Source organism: Tachysurus vachellii, chromosome 5 (genome assembly GCF_030014155.1).
Source record: "Tachysurus vachellii isolate PV-2020 chromosome 5, HZAU_Pvac_v1, whole genome shotgun sequence".
In the NCBI taxonomy this organism is placed as follows: Eukaryota; Metazoa; Chordata; class Actinopteri; order Siluriformes; family Bagridae; genus Tachysurus; species Tachysurus vachellii.
The window spans coordinates 17086441-17108905 of NC_083464.1; the positions used below are offsets into that span (position 1 = coordinate 17086441).

General features: G+C 37.9%; 1 protein-coding gene across 2 annotated transcripts in view; it reads right to left on the bottom strand.

Annotated features, from left to right (window-relative positions):
• Nucleotides 1–2: 2 nt before the first annotated feature.
• Nucleotides 3–22465, bottom strand: part of pde1ca (phosphodiesterase 1C, calmodulin-dependent a) — a 42819-nt gene continuing 20356 nt past the window's right edge. Inside the window, exons 3-16 of one of the 2 annotated variants that reach the window (XM_060870058.1) lie at nt 19043–19156; nt 18428–18610; nt 18163–18229; nt 16210–16326; nt 14917–15057; nt 13359–13459; nt 13145–13273; nt 12942–13043; nt 12721–12841; nt 8694–8775; nt 8478–8598; nt 6153–6325; nt 5614–6009; nt 3–291 (exon numbers count right to left, since the gene is read on the bottom strand). In XM_060870058.1, coding sequence (XP_060726041.1) covers nt 134–291; nt 5614–6009; nt 6153–6325; nt 8478–8598; nt 8694–8775; nt 12721–12841; nt 12942–13043; nt 13145–13273; nt 13359–13459; nt 14917–15057; nt 16210–16326; nt 18163–18229; nt 18428–18610; nt 19043–19156 — 2005 coding nt within the window. In that variant the 3' untranslated portion in view covers nt 3–133. Of the gene's footprint in view, nt 292–419; nt 4456–5613; nt 6010–6152; nt 6326–8477; nt 8599–8693; nt 8776–12720; nt 12842–12941; nt 13044–13144; nt 13274–13358; nt 13460–14916; nt 15058–16209; nt 16327–18162; nt 18230–18427; nt 18611–19042; nt 19157–22465 lie in introns of those variants that run through there. The other variant, XM_060870059.1, reaches the window with a different exon arrangement.

Below are 22465 nucleotides of genomic sequence, written 5' to 3' on the forward strand. Positions count from 1 at the left end.
AACAAAAAGAATATTTGGTGGCCTAAATATTGTGTCTTGTTTGTACAATATATATATATAATAATTATTATTATGGCTTTGTGAATATGGGAATGCTGTAAAGAGTGTGTGGTCCCTGCTGCTTGGTGGTTTGTCACCTCCCACGGCGAAGTGATATACACTGGAGATGCATGGCTCTGCTCCGGGCATCAGTGAGCTTGCTCTCTGCTCGATTCTCTCGGGGCAGTGAGTAGGAACTGGCACAGTAGCTGGGCTTCTTATTGAAGCGGATCAGGTACCGCGGCCTCTCACCTGCAAGACAAAAGATCCAGCTGTTAGCTTGAGAGCCATGGTATTGATCAGGATTTCTGTATTGCCACATGTTAAGATACACATCTTAGGCTGGAATGGAGCTAAAATAAAAACACAGAGTCGTCATCTGAGCCCTTTGAGTTTAGATTTATTGGCACAACAGTGCAATAATGGAGCATCTGAAACAAACAGGATCGCACCACCATGTGTCTCTCTTGGTTTGTGATTGTTTCCCCCTACTTGAAAAAAAAAAGGTTTGAACAGGACATTAGTGTGGAATTTCAATATGTCAAACTTGCAAAGGATACATACAATTATATCATTTTATGGCTTATGCTTTAAAAAGGGTGCACAAAACTGAACTTAAAAAAACAACGACGTGATTAAAACATTTTCATTAGCGTTCACATTGCTTATGATGCGGTACATAAGACAACCTGCAGGGGACGGCACTGAGCTGCTTACTAAACTTCTCTTAAACAAATCTGCTACTTATCTGCATCTGATCTGACAAATCTGCATCTATGAGTTCACGCTTCACTTCTATCAGTAAGAAATTATTATTATTATTATTATTATTATTATTATTATTATTATTATTAATAATAATATTACACCTATATACATTTTGTCAGTACAAATTCCAGAGAAGTGAATGAAACCCACACAATGCCATGACAGAAACATAGACATTGACGGACATAACTAATCTAAACACCTGGCAGTTTGCTTTTATAAATGAGCAAAAAGACATCAAAAAACAAAACAAACAACAACAACAAAAAAAAAAATTAAGGCAATATGTCACTGTACCATATTTACTCCTATGTTCTATGGAGTATATTTCACTGCACACTTCATGTCACAGCTGACTGCTGATAAGGTGAGTTACTAAGGGTTACTAAGCAAACAGATGCAGTTAACAGGTCTGTCGGGCATCTCACCCCTGAGGGCAATAGTACGCTCAGAGTGACCTTTAATGTCAAAAGAAAATAGAATTCTCACAACTATTTGGATTTTATCAGCAGCACTAGGCATGTTTTTACAGTATTGTGCAAAGGCTTTGCAGGCAGTCTTAGTTTTTGTTTATTTTATATTCTTGGCAATTAGTGCATCAGAAGAAGATGCTTTTTTTCCAAAAAAATAGAATTTAAAATTGTGTATCATTAAAGGAAGGAGGATTTTAGACCACTTTTCTGGAAAAAAAAAAGTGACAAGTCTACAAAAGAGTCATGGACCATGGATTCTGAGTGAAGACCCATTCTGAACTCCTGAATGGCAACCAACCATCTTCCTATGGATCTGCTCAACCTAAGAGAATTTTAAGATTTTCATAATAAATGGAGTGGTCAGATCAAAATGTTGATTTATTTTTGTATCTTCTGTTTAGTGTTTAATTTTATATGTTATTTTAAAAATGAAATTATTATGAAAGAAACTTTGCATCACAGACTTTCTCCAGATGTGCCTAATACCTTTGTACAGTACTTTAGTTAGCAGGTTATAATGTCATGCCTAATGCTCTGTAATCAGACTATTGAACTTGCTGGTGACAAGATATGTGAAAAAATTAAGTCACTTAAATTTAATATCAGCATAATGATGAATAACTATTTGATATATGCTTACTACATCACTTAAAACAGTAATTTTGCAGACAGTCAGAGACAGAAGAAGCTGATGTTGGAAGCAGCTCATGATTGCTGAGTTTCCACTGAACACTACATTAATAGAAAAAAGATTCATAACACACAATCCATACAAATAATGATTGGCATACAAGGACTGATAATTAGCATACATTCTTGTCAGAAAACAAAATCTTGAAAAAAAAAACCAACCTGATACTACATTGAGGTTTTGAATAATCACACATCAGTAGTACAATAAATTGAATTTAAGGCAGTAATTATTGTTAAGCATAATAAACCTCATAAAAACAAATTGCACAAAATCTCATGACTCTTTTTCTGCTCACACGGGTTGTGCTAAGGAACAAAGGATTAATCTACAAAATAAATCTATTTGTCTCTTTGGTAACGGCAGCAATAACAATTTAAACACAGTGCGCTTGTTGACCATTTAACATATAAAATGGTATAAAAGAAATTAAAAGATGTTATTTAATATTTCTGGTGGGATTTTTCTCAAGTCTTGATGTGCAGCACAGTGAGCATGTGCTTTTGATTACATTCACCATTAGCATTTGCACTTTGAAATTTGTTCCTGTTAAAGAATAATCTCTGTATGGTATCAAGCCAAAATATTAGTACATAAGGAATGTTAGAATTTCAATTTTTAATACAAAATACTTATGGCTTGGGAATATCTATCTAGGAGATGTTGTGGTGGCTCATATACTTTAAGAATTTAATTAAGTGCATCAAAGGAAGTGGTATGATTTTTATTTAATTTAATCATTTGTAAGATAAAACAGTCTGAGAACAGCTGGAGCAGCAACTCCAGACATAAGAAAAATAAAAAAATGTTATACCTTCTATAATACACTTTAATCAAAATAACTTGGTGAACTTATAATGATGCTGACCTTCCACATCGTAATAAGTCGAATGTTCACTGCTGATTGCAGGCATAAATCTACTGTCTGTATCTGTACACAGCCGGTTAGAAATAAAAATGTTCTTATTTATATACAGTAAATATTTACAGAACGCTTGAAAAATCCATATGACTGTTCAAATCAGAAAGTACAGGTACTATATTACAAGTTCCAATCAACTGATATTTTTAACAGTGAGGCATAGAGCCGTGTCGTACCTAAGATGGCATTGTGGCTTGAACAGTGTCTAGATTTACAAATGCAGCTTACCATACTGGAGAAATGGACACATGGCCACGTGTTTGGTCAGTAGATTATGAGGTTTGACTGCCCTGCTTTATATATTAAAATATTTATCCTCCATTTTTTAATTTTTATGTTCACAGGTATATATTGTACCACACAAATCTATATTATTTTGGCACAGTAGAAATGTCACCCAAATGGCACCTATCAGATTTACACTTTCTTAAAATTTTCACACTGAATTTATAACAATGTAAGCACTTAGAACTAATTTACTGGCAAGTAAAGATATACAACAGCAAAAAAATGTTCTATGAGCAAAGCAACAGACACAATCTAATGTTTCATCAGACACATGAAATCAGAGGTCACATCAATCAGCGAACATGTGCAGTAAATAAAAGCGTTTCCAAGAACGCACATTTACTAATACTGCTGTAGAGCTAGTGAAGTCCTGATCAGCATATTCTACAGGACATGATGCAAATCAACTGGGTAGTTTCATACAGACAATAACAACATAACAAATGCGAGCGGACATTCTTCAGCTTGTTTTTCCACACAGATGTGCATTTAGCTCTGGGTTCTGTCACAGGAAGAGCATTTCAGCTGGCTGTGTGTCAGTGCTAGGTTGTGTGTGTGCATGTACCCATCTCTGGTAATGTCTGGACAGCTCTGCAACACCTGTAGCTTTATAGGCATGCCAGTCGGCTATGTGTTCACGTATGTGTGTGTGTGTGTGTGTGTGTGTGTGTGTGTGTGTGTGTGTGTGTGTGTTTGTGTGTGTACATACGTATACGTGTGAGTACATCATCTCTAGGGAGAGCTCAGCTGGGAGGGGATTCCATGATGCCCATACTGCCATATGCTCTCCACCGGCTCCAGTGCTAATAGACTTTCTGTGCCTCTATGGCAACACCCAATGGGCAAATATGACCCTGTACTGGGTTAACTCTAGGCCAAGCTCTCCCATGCTGCAGCCCTTTTTGGGTCTCATTGGAATATTGAGCCTAACAATTGAACCGTACAAATATTCCAGCAAAAGCAGAAGAGTATTAAGCAATACAAGGATTTAAATTATAAAGTTATAATTAAAAAATAAGTAAAAAACCTTTGGAAAGTCAATTTCCAAAATAAAACTAAGAAACAAAAAAAACAAAAACAAAAAAATTAAAAAATAAGTTCAAAGCAGCAACCAGATGGTGCCATTGTGCAGGAGTGAGAGCGTTGCCCAGCAGATGGAGTCCTTGTTGAGAAATGAAAGAGTGGTTAGTGTGCATCAGGCGTGGAGGCAGCTGCAGCACTGGCTACAAGGGAGGTGGCTGAACTTTCATGAGTGCTGTGCTCCTCGTCTGCATCTGTAGAAAAGAGGAGATATATGGCACATTTAATGGCACGAGTGCCTTCTCCTGAGCTGCTGGTGAAGAAATGGGATGGAATGACAGGAGTGTTATTAGAATGCTGTAATAATAGAAAATATCTGAGACACAATGGTACAAACCCACACAAACTCAACATGATTGCATTTTAGTTTATTGTGAGCTTACGCTATTGAGCACCTCAAGAAATGGAACCTGCTGTTCTGTAGATGATGATGATGATGATGATGATGATGATGATGATGATGATGATGATGAAGATTCACAAAACTGTGGAATCTCATTGAACAGCCATCCAGATTTTTTTTTTAAAAAGCATGTAAGTGAAAGAGGGATACTTGGCACAAACAACAGCGCACAAAGCACACAACCACATACTTTCTTTTGTGTAGATGAAACATCAACTGAAATACCTAAATAGTGGCAGCCTCAATGGCTATGGAGAAGTGTGATGTAATGAAGAATCTCAGTGATACTGACTCATGGGTGGGGTAAAGGAAATGCTAGAGTTACCATCCGAGCTCTTTGTGTCACTGTCGTCACTGTCGGGTAAGTCCAGCTCTTCCCCTGACATTCAGATAAAAACCCAGTTACTTGTTTATACAGTATACTACTCATACCACCCTTGGTGAGTTACACCTGTTATTTGTACATTATCACTTACATTTATGGCATTTGTCAGACCCCCTTATCCAGAGCGAGGTATAAAATCCTTAAGTCAGTGGAATACATTACCACTGGTTGCAGACTTAGGAGACGATCAACCTAACACTCTGTTCAGGGTTTTTTTAACATTCACATAACAAACAAGGGAAAAGTGCTAGTTCAAGTATTTCAGGAAGAGGTAGGTCTTCACCATTGTATGAAGATTGCCTGTTCAACTGTTTGGACATCTGGGGGAAGTTCATTCCACCACCTTGGTGCCACAACAGAAAATAATCTTGTTGTATACAGTACCTACCTCTTACCCTGTGAGACAGTGGACATTCAAGCAGAGAACACCTCTAACAACACCAACCATGTGCCTTTAGAATCCTGTATTTTTTACTCATGTTATAAAGAGTGTACACAAAATGGATAAATAGTTGGCATTGATACACAAGATGTTTTAGTGTGCATGAAATTTTCTACACGTACCGTTTTGAACTTGCTGGCTATTGTCTGTGTCACTGCTGGGGTCCGGTTCTTTTGCATCCACCTGCTCATTAGCAGCCTCCAGTTTTGTTCCATTCACTCCCCCAGGGTCCTTATTGCCCTCCACCTCTTTGGGCTGCAGTTCTGTAGGCTCTTTCTTATCAACTTTGGCCTTGGTGGAGTCTGATGGCTCTGGATTTGTGTCCCTCTGTTTGCTGACTGTGATGCGTTCTGTCAATGATAAATCTTTCTTGTCTTTGTTGGGTGATTTTTCTTTTGGGTCTTTTTCAGTCTTGTCTTTGTCCAGTGTGGTGTCTGTTTTCTCTTCACTTAGGTCCTGTTTCCTGTCAGCCTCTTTCTCACTAGTCTTCTCTTCATCCTCCTTTTTGGCCTTTTCCTCTACATGTATAAGAAAACATCAAACAATACATGTAAACTCAATTTGGTATGAACATTGTTATGCTAAATAATGTATCAATGTCTAAATTAAAACAATGCTGTCAAAAGGTTTCTGGCATGTTAAACCCAGCAGATGTAGGCACCTTTGGCTGCCTGGGTTTTCCACTTCTCTCTGTTCTGATGCACTTCATCATTCCAGGTAGCCTTGAAACTCTTGATGTCAACGCTAAGTAGGGAGCAGTTGTGAGCAGTGCTGCCCTCTGAGCCAGTGCTCTTCACATTGGCCCGCTTGCCATCAGATGGGATGTTATTCAGGCTGTAAATATAGATAGTTTCACACAAAATAAACCTTTTGTACTGGCTGTTTAAAAAGTGTTTCTAGACCTCTAATAATTATATCAAAAGTATCTATGACTGATTTGCTCAACTCTGCCCCCTTTTCTGTTGAAGGAAACTGAGGAGGTGGGCTCATGTGAAGTGAAGGGGAAGCAGTGTTTTCACTGCAATTGTGGATTATTTAGCAGTCAGCAAAAAGTTCTTTAACAAAAAGCTCTCAATTACAAACTGCCTCATTAAGCAGTTTAATTGGAAGATACAGAGCTGAAGGGGAACATTTAATGAGGGACACAGGAGAAGCCTATAGAGGTTTGTGTGTATAGAATACAGTAAAATTAAGGGGATGGTGATAAACTACTTGCAAACAACATGTAATATTTAAGCTTCTTCATCCAGCTAAACTATCAATGTCACACAAGCCACATACAACTAGGAAGGCAGAGACACACAAGCACTAGTGTATCAAAGAAAATGCACTTTATAGTATTTAAAATATTATGAACTATGTCTAAGTATGTTTTAAATATACTGATACATTTATGTACTTAAATAAAATGCTAAAATTGTGTCATCTTAAATGCAAAGAACTATATTTGCTCATTATGATGTTGTTGACATGGCTGTGGGTCATCAGTGCAGTGAGATTGTCTCACAGTGGTGTGGTGATACTTTATAATACTTGCTGGGAGAGGCCTAGTGTTCATAACCTTTTTACACAGCTATTCAGGTAAAGTGTAACATTGTTTAAAGCCCTTTGCGTGATTTTCTTGGACCTTTAATCATTCAGTGTTGGAATTCAGGGAGACCACTAGATCACTGGATCAGGTATGTAGAAATGTGCTATTATTTCAAACAGAGAAATAGGCAAAAAGGTAAAAAGGTAAAAGCTCTAAATTTGAAGTGTTAATTTCCAAGAAATGGGGGGCACGGTGGCTTAGTGGTTAGCACGTTCGCCTCACACCTCCAGGGTCGGGGTTCGATTCCCGCCTCCACCTTGTGTGTGTGGAGTTTGCATGTTCTCCCCGTGCCTCGGGGGTTTCCTCCGGGTACTCCGGTTTCCTCCCCCGGTCCAAAGACATGCATGGTAGGTTGATTGGCATCTCTGGAAAATTGTCCCTAGTGTGTGATTGCGTGAGTGAATGAGTGTGTGTGTGTGCCCTGCGATGGGTTGGCACTCCGTCCAGGGTGTATCCTGCCTTGATGCCCGATGACGCCTGAGATAGGCACAGGCTCCCCGTGACCCGAGGTAGTTCGGATAAGCGGTAGAAGATGAATGAATGAATGAATGAATTTCCAAGAAAAGCAAGAAAATCTTAACGAAATGTCAGGAAAATGCTGCTAGATAAAAAACCAGAGATAAGATTCAGAGAAAATGAACTAGGAAGAAGACAGAGAAAGTCTTTTCTTCCTAACTTTCTCCCTAACCTCAGGAAATTTTTCTTATAATGTAATTTACATAAACACTGATAGATATATAGGTGCTATCTGTAAAAATGATTTGTTACTCCAGAAGTGTTCCTATTGGTCTTCAGGTGCAGGTAATAAAAGGTGATAAAATTGTCCTTGTCTAACCTCCTCAGCTTTTTTCCTGTCTTGTACCCCTTAATTACTCCTTCATAGGTCCATAAGGGTTTACTGCCAAGCATATTTTCTTATGCACTTATGTACATAAATTCAAGTAAAAAAAAAAAGTATTAAAAATGTAAAAAAAAAAAAAAAAAAAAACATTAATGCAGTAATGAGCATTCAAACATATAGGTGTGTCTAATTTTCTACACTGGCAGCTTTTCATGGGTTGTGTGTACATGAACGTGAATAAAATTAACATACTCAGCATGTGGTATATGTGTGATGATTAATAACTTAGACAAGAACAGTAACATCCTTAATTAAGTATGACAGTTCTGTTCCTCAGCCCAGTGTAGGTGCTGTCCTTGTGTACTTACACTTATACAATTACTGCATTTCAGCCCTACACTACTGAAGTCTTCATTACCACTTGTCAAACATGACCATATAAAGCAAAAATATGTACTAGAGTACATCAGTCGATACTCATTTGTCCTTCTCATTAAGCACAGGGGATCTGATGGACAAATGATTTAGCTTTATGTGTAACTATACTAGCTCACCTGGAACGTCTGAAGCCGGCCAGCCCTGAGCGTGATGCCTCGTCAATGAGCGGAGTCATTATTTTCTCTGTCATGTCTGACAGCACAGTGAATGTGGGCTCCACAATGAAGTCAATAAAGCCTGAAGGTTGGAAAAAACAAACAAATACATGGTCCTGATTCCAGTTGTTATTGTACTACAATAGAAAGAAGAGCAGACATACAACCAATACTCACCAATCTGGGACTGGGGCACCATGGTGGACTTACGGTCACAAAGAGGAGAAAAAGCAAGACCAAGTTCTACCTCTTTATCCCCCTGGAATATATAAAATTTATTTTTTCATTATGAAGTGATGTTCACAGATTGTGATTATTATAAATTGAACATCTGGACAAATGGAGAAGTTCTTGTAAATGTGATTAAGCAGAACTTGGTGGTTTTATTCTATATTCCAGTGTAAATAGCTCAAGAAATTATTTGTGTAATGAATTTTAGGAATTTGGACTGCTTTGTACTTGTATCTTGTATGAAATTAGTACAAAATTTAGAAGAGCAAACAACAGAGAGAAATAGTTACAGTATGACCAACAGAAACAAAAGAGCAAAAACTGAAAAGAAAGACGAAACAATAAAAACACAAGCAGACCAACATTAGCTGTTCAGAGGAAGGAACAGGTTTGCACATGGGTGAAATGAAACAATCAATTTATGAGTGAATGACCTAGCATAGGTGGGCAAATTGCTGAGTTAAGGACTTCCTAAATTTTTGCCTATAGCTATATAACCAATTACTTTTTCCTGGACAAAAAACACAGTATGAAAAAGACAAGAGTTCGAGGAGGAAATCAATAATAAAATAAAATAATAACTTTTTACCTTAGATATTAATCCTGGCCATTTAATCCTTGTGTATTTGTTTAATTATTTTGGGTACAATTTCCCCATATAATTTCAAATACAAATGAACACCCCAATTATCAATCTGGGAATAAGTTGCTTAATATCTGTAAGCCTGCAATATAAAATAATTTTGCTGACATATCTCTTCACTGCACATTATCACTTAATTTCAGGCAAATGGACAGTAGCTGGCAGGTTTGAGAGAACATTTTAGTTTTTACCTAATCTGACCTGTTGCACAATTTCATTTGCTCCTGTCATTGCTATTAAATTTAATTTGTGGTAAAGACTTATTAGATTTTACCTTAGAGCATCCCAGGGATACTTTTTATGCTCTTAAGAGCAGCATTGAAATGCCACATTGCTTTACTACATCAGCAAGCATATGGAGCAGTCATCAAACTCAATTACAAAGACATAAGTCCACTTAGATGCAGGGGAAATGTTGATAAAACAGTAATTATACTTCTGTGAGCATGGTGTGGGCAATTGTTTGTAAATGAGTGGGATAAAGACTTGGCTAGTATATATTTATATAATAATTTCTATTTAAAAAATGTAAGCAATAACTTCCTTTTTCATTATGATAATACAACAATGCTGAAATAGTACCTAAGAAAACAGTATTTAATAGTCAAATGGTAGTTTCTTCCTTTCCCCTTTTAGCTAATAATTTCAAATAGCTTCTATTTTACACTTCAAAAAAATGCAGAAAGTTAAACAAAAAACTGCTGTGCTGGAGCATAGAAATAAAGGAATTTCAATACTAAATATTATAAAAAGACATCATTAAAAACATTAAAGTATTAACTTTGTCAGAGTTGTTAATGGGCTTAGAGAATATGCAGGTGTTCTGATTCCAATGTAGCAATTATTTTGGTCAATCACTTCATTAATTGAAGGCAAGCATAGATCATATGAAGCTAATGTTCCTAGAAGTGAGGACCTAGTGAATATTAAGTAAGAGGAGTATTATTCCACAGTGGAAAGGGATTATGATTGCTGAATGGAAATGAGGATGTATTTGCTCTCAAAATAAGATTAATGCCTCCTTTGCATTGACATTTGGGAATCTTACAGACTTTGTTGGGAAACTGTTTGGTTTGAATTTTCAATTACAGTTTTAATTATGGTCTGGAACTGTATTTCCAGGGGACTGTGGTGGGTGAAGGTGCCTTGTTCCCATCAGAAAAGTAGAAATAATCCTCTGGCTGCCACATACAATTAGATTGGATGCGAATGTTTTTACAGTCCCTGAAAAAAGCCAAAGACCTAGCTCATATGATGAATACAAGAACAGATATAAGAATAATTTTGGGTAAATCTGTGTAGAAATGGAATGCAGTCCTCATTTGGAAAATCAGTGACCAGGTCTGCAAACTCAGGAAACCCAGCTAAAGTAGGACTAACTGATGAATCTTTTGAAAAGTCAGGAGTAGAGAAAGAAAAGACATATAACAAGAGGTGAGTTCAGTCATAGGTCAGGGACTCTTGCCCCAGCATGCTGTCTGGCTTACAACCAGCCATTATTAATATACACTGGCAAAAATGTTCTTCCCTGGGTGCAGATGCCACTTTGCTCCAAGTTGAACCCAAATAAACATACCCAATTCTCTCAGCAGTGCACCCAATGCACTACTGTGCAGCTCTGGAGGAACTGGTCATAAAGAGTGAACCCTATGAAGAGAGGTAGGGCGAACCTCTGGACCCTGATATAGCTAACTGACAGAACACTGTTTGAGTGAACCAGCATATGATGTAATATGTTTATATGATGTCATATAGCAAAAAGAAATTCAGGATAAGACAGACAACCTTGAAACCACTCTGCAATCTGCGAGGAAGATGTCTGTAGAGATTCAGTGGGACACCACTCTCACCTGGACTCTTGCTGTTACAACCTGCATGCCATGCTTTGGCTGGTAATCAAATGTACATTACTGCATGTCATGTTCTTTTGTTCAGGTGAAGGGTGACACCCTACTCTCAGGAATGCCTGCTGTTCTAGTACACCTAGGTGGATAACTGATGCGGCTGCTAGCATCAGACCAAATATACTCACTGGATTGTGGTACCATTTATTTCAGTCTGGCTAAGTCTGATACAGAGGCTTTGGAAAGCACATGGCCCCATATTCTGGTTCCACTGCCAGGACTGAAGTGCCAATCAAAATCCCTTACATCCACAGTTGCCATCGGCAGATTGAAGAAACTGTGACACCGACGGCAGGAAAGCAAGTCTTGTATCATGTTTATCCACTGTAAAGGAAAACAACCTACATGTATTGAGAAAGTGGATGTTTTTTCAAGGTTCTTCCCCTTTAAAATATTTTTTAAGGAGTACCACACCAACCATGCAAAACCAAAACCTTCACCAGCCTCGAAGCAGAAAATGAAAAAGAAATGTTAAGGCTGGAACTGACATAAGGCTACAATCTGCTCACTGAATAGAATAACTGAATCAGTAATTAATAGCATGTAGTATGTTAAGTTTGAGACTCTCTGCCATGTAAGATGGAGGAATTGACTCAGCTGGAGAAAATAAGCAATAATGCTGCACTAATTACACTTAATGGTAAATAGAGTGCGCAAATGAGTAATAAATATTAGTTAGAAATGTTTGCCAAGGGGACACCACTGTACTGTGCTATCAGCGTTGGCAAACATGTAATAAGCAATGCAGAGGGAGCCACTAGAACAGTAGGAGAAAATAGCATTACTCTCACCATCAAGAAAATAAAACACTCCTTAGTCCAGACGAATAACTGGTACTGTGAATAGAAAACTCTCATCTACAGGAGTTGATAATCTTCATGCAAGGAATAACTAACTAAATTCTTGCTATGAATACATATGAGGATTACTAACAAATGCATGTGATGGAAGTCTGTAGCATTATGTAAGACAAATGCATTCACCAAGGTAGAAAAATGCAAGAGAGGGATATTCTCAGTATTAAAGAATAGAATAACTGTAGCACAGATTGTAGCAGTGAAGCAGCTAAATACTGCACTTATGTAATCCAGTGCATGCATAGGCAATAATAAATCAATTGGATGATGGCTGTATGACAGCCATATTTTTTTTCTAAACACTGTGTCGCTATTTGACACTTATAAGATCTTGTTATGTGTGCGCACATACACAAATATGTATCCAGGTGTTTCACACTGCCCCCTAAGGCATTTAAGACGGGTAAACATTTGGTTTCACACACAGTAGTCATTAATCGAACTAACAACTATGGCTTATGGTAGTGTTGTGACCAAAAGAAATAACCACAAGGCAGCAAGTGCAAATTTCTTTCAAACCTTAATGAAGATGAATGGAATGTGTGGCATGTGTAGAGGAGGGAACAAACCTGTCTGAAAAACTCCTCCAGCAGAGATGTGGTCCAGCGGTGATGCAAATCCCACTTTTTGGCAGGGTGGCTGATGTCAGCGGTGTGTAGTAACAGTGATAAAGCCTTTGGTTTGTCAATCCTATAGACCACAGCCAGAATAAATCATCTAAATGTTTTCTCATCATTTAGCTTGGATAGCTTTTTTTATATGTAGTTCTGTGAAAGGGTAACACACTCACGCCTCTGGCTGCTGAAGGAAATTCTTCATGGCTTTGATCTGCTGGAAGTGACAGGACATGTCTGTGGCCAAAACCATCTCAACTACCAGTGTTCGGAACTCTCTAAAGACAGAGAGATAATTAAAAAAGTGAAATAGTAGCTTTAACACACATACACAATAGTACTTATTTTTAATTTATGTTGATTAATTCTCATCCCGTACCTCCAGTCATCTTTTGATAAGTTATAGAGAATATTCATTTCATCGTCCTCCTGTAAGAGTCGATAAGCAGAACTCACGTGATGGTTCTCCTGCACTGCACGGTCATTGTACAATATTGCAGTGTCTGATCTAATGAAATACATAAAACATAATATGGGCTGGACCATTCACAATTTGGGACTAATCAGATCTTTCCAAAAATTACACTGGATACCTTGTTTGTATGTGGAAATTGTTAGTCGTCCCGGTGTGTTCATAATCATGTATTGATGCTGCAAATATCATTGCAAAGATTTCTAATTCTGTCAGCCAGTGCTGCAAAAAAGAGAAAAGAACTCAGGAAGAACAGGGAGTGTGCTTCTATAGTAGAAATACCAATGTCACTGTCATATATGACCATAAAGCTGTGACTTAATAATAGTTTGTTTTTCTGCTTTACTTGAATAAATTATATGACAATCAAATAATTTTTAAATGTGACTAAATTCTGGCTCTCACTAAAATAACAAAAAGACATGCAAATGATTTACAAATTTCTTAGTTACTAATATTACAACCCACATTTTCATATCTGGTCGTAATATAGTATGTTTAATTAAAGCTATAAGAAATTATAAGATTTAACATGAAATATATGAATGTTCATATTTAACTATATACTTAAAAATAAATTTATCCAACCTCGCATTTTTGGTACTGTTTTTCCTGCAAAGGGTTAAGGAGTATAATCCTAAAGGGGACTCAAGGCACAAAAGGGCGGCACCGAAAGGTTCAGCATCCCATTGCAGGTCACATACACATTCACACACATTCACACACTACAGGCAATTTAGAGTTGCCAATCAGCCTACAGCACATCTTTGGCCTGGCAGAAGATACTGAAGGGGAGAGCATGCAACCTCTGATTAATAAAACCACTGCTCACAAAATATTTATATTTAATATTTAAATAATTGATTTTGTTAAAATTATGTTAATTGAATGAATTGTATAGCTATATAAAATTAAAATACCTAGACCTCCTGGTAATATGATCATTGTATAGGTAGCTAAATAGATCTTTTCAGATGCAATCAAGTTACTCAGCTATTACTAAGGAAAATTAGCAAATTTGCATTTCTCTATTCCACCATGACCTTTACCAGGCAAACGTGGATAGTGAAGATGAATGAATAAATAAACTGGCTTTTAATTTTTCAAATATGGTAGATGAAAAAAAAAAAACAACACATTTGTATTTTAAAATTTACACATTTGACATTTTAAACTTTCACAATTAAAATCTATCATTTCAAAAATTAAAAACACATTTGTGTTTTTAAATTATATTTCTTTGCAATTTTAAATCTTTTACTACACAATAAATGTGTTGTTCATATGACACCCAGAACAATGAGTAATCATACTCAATGATGCATTACTATCATTCTTCTGAATGCCAATTTAATGGCAACACACATCACTGAGGGGTTAATGAGCATGACTCTAACACTGCCAGGCCTCATTCTAAGCAAGTCAGGGGAGATTAACTCCCGATCGATACGCACCCCAGCACAACAATGTGGTGTGAGCCAAGCATTCATTTTCTTTTGCCTACCCTATGGAAGCTTGCTTCCATAGCCAATATATTCTGCACTGTCAATTTTAATGCATTTCACACTCATATAAACAGACATACGCACAAACACACATATGAACAGACATACGCACAAACACACACAAGTAAATGCAGTTCTACAGGTCATAGGCTTTAAGCCCTCAGGTTTACCTACCACCATGCCTGTCTTGAGCAGAAAATAGTGTACAGTCTGAGTGACATCTGCTGCATGGACAAGGTTATGGTAAGGGTTTTTGTGTTTACTGTAGCCCACTTCCAGGGCCTCTACAAATGACACCAGTGCAGAGATGGGGATCTGAGGAATTTTAGCAAAATGAAATGTATGTTTGTGAAAAAAGTTATTGCCACATTTTTACAGCAAATATACAGTGAGGGAAAAAATTATTTGATCCCCTGATGATTTGCCCACTGACAAAAAAATTGTAAGTCTATATTTTTAATGGTAGGTTTATTTTAACAGCGAGAGAAAGAATAAACAACAGAAAAATCCCCAAAAACACATTTTTTTAAAAAGATAAAAATTGATTTGCATTTAAATAAGTGAAAAAAGTATTTGACTCCTTTCTCAAAACATTACTTAGTACTTGGTGGCAAAACCCTTGTTAGCAATTACAGAGGTCAGACGTTTCTTGTAGTTGGCCACCAGGTTTGCACACATCTCAGGAGGGATCTTGTCCCACTCCTCTTTGCAGAGCCTCTCCAAGTCATTAAGGTATCGATGTTGACATAAGGCAATCTCTCCACAGATTTTCTATGGGTTTAAGGTCTGGAGACTGGCTAGGCCACTCCAGGACCTTAATGTGCTTCTTGAACCACTCCTTTCTTGCTGTGTGTTTTGGGTCATTGTCATGCTGGAATACCCATCCATGACCCATTTCTAATGCCCTGACTGAGGGAAGAAGGCAGCCGTCCTCCTCCTCCTCCTCCAAACACTCGATTTTGGTCTCATCTAACCACAACACTTTCACCCAGTTCTCCCCTGAATCATTCAGATGTTCATTGGCAAACTTCAGACGGGCCTGTACAAAGACAGATTGACAGTTATTTTGTGTTTCTTCCGTTTTTGAATAATCGTACCAACTGTTTTCACCTGTTGTCACCAAGCTGCTTGGCAATGTTCTTGTAGCCAGTTCCAGCCTTGTGTAGGTCTACAATCTAGTCCCTGACATTTATACAAGTAACCAGCTGAGATTAGGTGCGCTCTCATTAAAATGCAAATCAATTTATAACTTGAAATGCGTTTTTCTGGATTTTATTTGTTATTATTCTGTCTCTCACTGTTAAAATAAACCGTGTCAGTGGGAAAATGTACAAAATCCCTCACTGTATAACTGTGTTCACATATACAGCACATTCATTAATTAATTATGTTTTGATTGACCTAACATACTGCAACGCACAGTTATCAAAAAAAAAAAAGGAAAACACAATTACTTCAACAGCTCACCTTAAAACGATTAATTAGGTCATATCTGGTGAGAAGCTCGTAAAATATAAATTTTAGTGCATGATCTCCACTTGCATCATTCAGCGCAAACACATCAAATGACCATGTATCCACATGCTGAAAGAAACAGAACAATCAGACTCAAAATCACAATCAGAATTATTTAGAATACAAAAATACCAGTCCATTCAGGGTGACAATCTGTTCGGCAAGTAATCTGGGAATAGTCAAACCTAGAATTTGTTACAAACACAAAATTTTCTAATTATTGATTATAATTTTTTCTAATTATTTTTGTATATTCATATAGGCTAAGAGTTCTAACATTGTACGCCTTATGTATAACACGATGCGATATTCAGAACTCATTTATATAAACAAAACCTAATTTCACATGGGGTGATTAACTAATCATCATTAAAACAAAGATAAAGAGATGAGGCAGAGAGAGTGAACATTCTCAGTGAACCTGTGAACATTCTCTATAAAATTCATGTAGGAGCTGCTGGACTTATTAGACGAATTCCAATAATAACGCTCAGCAAGTGAACTGCACTACACAATGCCTGTGGCTAATTTATTGAACTAAATTATTTTCTTTCCACTCTGTTTTTCCTTCAGTCTGAAATAAAGTTCCACATAGATTTGACAGGGCTACACAGCTAACATCTGAAATAAGACACATTAAAAATTGAAATTTCAAATTTGAAAAGGTTTTTTCTGTGCTCAGTCTCTGTCAGAGGCAAGAGGCTTAGCGGACCCCAGGGTCCAGACCGATGGCAATACCATGTCTCTATTGCTGAAGCTCAGAGAACAAGATCCATCAGTCAGACACTGGGCCAAGCAGAACATCAGCGGCTATTCAATCCACAGCCACATTTGTCAAATCCACTGGCATGTTTATACTAGCAAAGACTGGGGACACTACACAAAGTAAATAACCGTGGAAGATGCAAGAGGATCCCACACTGCAAGTGGTTATAGAGTAGATGGAAATAGAAAATAAACTACACGGAGAGTACGCTGTGTATGCTTCTTATGTCTGTTAGAGCTGTATATATTTTTTGCATATATCTATCTATTTTACAGGTGAAATCTTTCAGGCCTTTGGCTTGCCATATAACTCAACTCAGATCAATTTTGCACCTTGGTTGATTAAACAGTTGTGTTTGCCTTGCTGTGATTCTGACATCTCCCAGTAGGGCAATTATTTTCCACTGATACAGAACACAGTGTTCACTAGAAAGCAGGTATCCTAAAACATACTATAACATAAAATAATAGATTGTTAAACATAGATTGTGTCTGTATTTTGCATATGTTATGGATTTTAACATATGCTTACTAATTTAAAGAGTGACATGAGTTTGGATGGGGTTGAATTCTGCTTGATCTCTCAGGCATAATGCTACGTTCACACATACAGTGAATCACACCTACAAAACAAATAGAGACCATTCATTTTTTAATGAAACATGGTGACTTCCGGTGACATGTGCAACAGTGATTGTTGTGGGCATGCCCAGCACAATGACAAAGTTTAGAAAAGTTTAACTGTATGCAAATATGGAGCACCTTGGTGCAGCAACTACAAATAGGAGTAAAGGAGTAAAGCGCACATGCTTCTTCTCAATTATCTTGTTTAGTAGTAATATTTGAAATTCTAGTTGAGCCACCCGCTGGTAAAGGTTATTGCTAAGGCAACCAGTAGCAGGAACGCCGATGAACGACTTCACAGCTCAGTGACCGGCAATAAAATTGCTGTATGTGTGAATGCAGCTTAAATGGTTGGCCTTTAGCTTGAACTAAATATACAGTATTTATACAGTAACTGCTCGCAAACCTATATAACCTATATATATTAAAAATTGTATATTATATAAATGGCTTTAAGAATCAAGGCTTTGAGATATTTTTGTCATATCTACTGGCCATAGCTTGAACTTCTAATACCTTTAGTACTGTGATCACACTGGGTGGATAGCTTAATCCCACCATGTTGGACGTCCGCCGGTACATCCTGACAGAGAGAGATAACATAAACTTACCAAATATGAGAGCAAACATAAATTACCCACAAAATACTACATAAGGTCTTCATGGTTAATTTCCTCTGTATTATGCATCAGTTAACTTCTTTGTTAATAGAAAGCCACTTCTGTTGCCTTTGTGATGCTGACAGTCTATATTAAACCTGGTGTACCAGAGTACCACAAACCTCTCTACAAATATCCCAGCCTGCACAGCATGGACGATACTGCGGAAACGTGGCTTTTCCTCTGTCCGCCTAAGCATCAACCCCATCTGTCGCGTAAAGGTGGAGGCCAGCCAGTCCCGCACCTCTGAAGGCACAGAATCCGATTGTATGTCACTGAGCTCATCTTCTGTGTCCACGAGTCGTCTGGAGGAGACAATACACACACACGCACACACACGCACACACACACACACACACACACACACACACACACACACACACAAACACACACATGTCACTCATAATATCTAGAGCAGTTATGCATTGGATAGCTCCAAACATTAGAAATTTGGAAAAGACTGTAAGAAAAAACCACAAGAGACCTAAAGTCAGATTAGGACACTGAACACTCCTCCATCTTATAACATAGAGGCTTGAAGAATGTCTCTGCAATTAACCTGTTTACAGCACTTAACATTTCTTTGGCCTCAGGCTTCTGGTACTTGGATAAATCTGACTACAATTCCACAAATAGCAAGCACAGACACAAAGTGCTAAAAGGGGATCAAGTTTTCATTACAGATCTGGTTTACATTTGCAATATTATCAAAGAATAAACATTGGCGTTCATATTACCGTGTCTCCTCGATGTACACTGACTCCAGTACAGAAGCTGCATACTCCAAGTTCTTCTTTAGGTCAACAACAGAGGCCTCACCTCGTTCCAGCTGTTTCACCAGACATCGTAATCTGCACCGAAACACAACAAACACAACAGCTTTAATAAAAAGAAAAAATACATAAATAAAATTAGTTACTAAACTAGTAGGAGGCCTGCTTCATAAGTGGCAATATGTTTTTTAATAAGACAGTCACACAGTGGTTTTTATCTGGCCCATGGACTAAGTTTGGCCCTGTGCGCTAGGTCACCTCCTGTAAATGTCTGTACCACAAATTTATATTCAGCTCTACTGTACATGGATGTTACTATAGCCAACAAACAATTCCTCTCCAGTCTCACTGCCTACAATATGTTGATTGCCAGACAGCACTTACTCTCACAGTGACGTAGTGGCTGAATGCCTAAATCATAGTGTGTCATCTTCAGTGATGTCTGCACCACTTCATACTTGTTTCAGTCCCAGCAGACAAACAGAATACAGCTGCCACCGCTATGGCTAGACAAATGGCTTGTGTCTGGTGGCAGCTAAAATGTGTGTTATTCTTCTATCACCATGTCTGCGATTGAGCTTTTGTTTATGAGGTGTATTCAACCACTCAGAGCTGACGTCTTTGCTGACGTGGAGACTCTTGTGATGAAAGGTGCAGGCGCCTGTATGTGGTACACATGGTTTGACCTGATTCCTGTCCATCAGCATTAAAAGGGGTGGACTGTAGAAGGATAGCACAAAACTGTGCTCTTCAGATTAAAGTGTAGCCCATTCACAGCCAACAGTAAACTGGGTGGTGAAAAGAGAGAAGATCATCTTGAATGCTCCAGGTACGAACATGTTTTGTAACGTAGGCATGTAGTGTACAGACATATTTTGTAGGGGCTTTCAGATTAAAAAATAAATAAGCTAAATTTTAACAACAAAGACCTTTATTACAATGAAAGTACTCCAGTTTCTTTCCACCTCTCAAAAATATGTCAGTAGGTGAACTACATTAAACTGCCCAATTATAAATAAATGTGTGTGTGTGTGTGTGTGTGTGTGAGAGAGAGAGAGAGAGGAGAGAGAGAGAGAGAGAGAGAGAGAGAGAGAGAGAGAGATGCACTCCTTTGGGCTGGTGGCTCACTCACAGTCTTATACCTGCCATATCCCTAGCATTCCCAGGATACAGAGCAATTTAGATTCTGAATGCATGAATGAATGATTGTTCAGTGGCATCAGTTTTTTTTTGTGCACTACTCATTTAAAAGGTGACTAATAATGCGTTTCCGAGTCATGCACATCTGTTCACCTGGTTCCACCTGGCTCATACAGCTGTTGTGTTGCTATGTATTGTGTGCTTACTCATGCCTGAATAGTAGAAAGTCTAAAGAAGATTTAAAGATGTAGCATTTGGACAATGTTATCACAATCAGTGAGGTGATAAGAGGGGGATGGGTAGGGGGTCCCTTATGCAGATAAAGAAACAATCAATACTGCACATCAATGTCATCCCATTAAAGGATTAATACTTTTCAGAACCTGGTGGAAACAGGAATGATAAGGAAGAAAACCTTTAGGAAAGTGCAGGCTCTTCTGTAACCACATAATGAGTGACCTTTCTCATATAGCAAGGATGTATTAGCCATGAGAACAGCTCCTTGTTTCTAGACTTTGATTAGACATTATAGAGAAGAATTTATTACAGAAAACAGACGACAAAAATCCTCGTATAATTTAGCTTGAGATATTATACAAAAATCATTGTATAATTGAGATATTCAGAGTTTTGAGAATTACAACTTGAGCACTCAAGTACAGGAAAGATCAATCAGAACCATTGCACATTGTCATAGCCAATACAACATTGTGGAAAGCCCCTATATATAAATATATATATATATATATATATATATATATATATATATATATATAAATATATTCATTCATTCATTCATTCATTCATCTTCTACCGCTTATCCGAACTTCCTCGGGTCACGGGGAGCCTGTGCCTATCTCAGGCGTCATCGGGCATCAAGGCAGGATACACCCTGGACGGAGTGCCAACCCATCACAGGGCACACACACACTCTCATTCACTCACGCAATCACACACTAGGGACAATTTTTCCAGAGATGCCAATCAACCTACCATGCATGTCTTTGGACCGGGGGAGGAAACCGGAGTACCCGGAGGAAACCCCCGAGGCACGGGGAGAACATGCAAACTCCACACACACAAGGTGGAGGCGGGAATCGAACCCCGACCCTGGAGGTGTGAGGCGAACGTGCTAACCACTAAGCCACCGTGCCCCCCGTATATAAATATATATATATATATATATATGCCAGCTACAGTACACACTATGTTGCAAATGTTTCTAGCCAATGATTATCTGATATGAAATAAAGTATAATGTAGATAAAGATCAAATTCTGAAAAGTCAGTTATCATCCTCAAATACCATTTTTTCTTTTCTTTTTTTTGCAGACAGTAGTCTATTTATAGGTATATAGTAAGGCCAAGAGCTGACGTGCATGCTACGCACACAGCATCACTGGGAGAGAACAGGATTCACCTCTCCCTCCCCTCTCATCTCTGTAATGCTGCAAGGTGACTTTTAATCCATCCTTTCATGTCTACTACACCAGCTTCTGCTTCCTCCATATCTCCAATCACACTCTTCCAGTGTTTAGCAATTTCATTTAAATCATTCATTCCTGCCTACCTCCTCTATTTAAGTGCAATCAGACATTCTCCATATTTATTGACTGCTATGCAAGGTCAGTAGGCATTGCTATAGAGTTGCAGTATTATTATAGATCATAGTATCAAAGCAGAGGTGTACTGGGCTCTATGAGGCTGTGTTCAATCAGCCAGTACTTAGCCAGTGGTCCCACACATTGTGAAACACATCACTCAGTGCCTTTAAGTTGCAGTACTATTGTAGTTGCCACAGTGACATGTGAGGTAATCTACATAAGACTCCCGCATCCTAGGACATATGTGCAGACCATGGGAGAGAAGCAAAACACCTTCCTGTCTCACTGAAGGGGGTCAAGAACACAAGGGCATGCTGGGAGTCAGGTTCCAAACATATGGACTTAAATCTTTAGCCGGATGTTGCTGAATAAGAAAGAAGGACAAGAAATGACTGTTAGTGCTGTCTTTAACTTAGCAACAGAACACAATATACCTTCATCAGAGGGAAAATAATGAATTAGTGGGATGGCTAATTAATCCATGTAAATGATTTTTTTGTCTAATTTTACATTCAGGTAACAGAGATCTCTAACGAATTATAAGTGAATCCTGTAATATTGTGTCTGGTAAATGTCACCCACCAAAGTCAAATATGGGAAGCATTTTTATTCTTCTACACCTTCTACAAGACAAGATATGTTG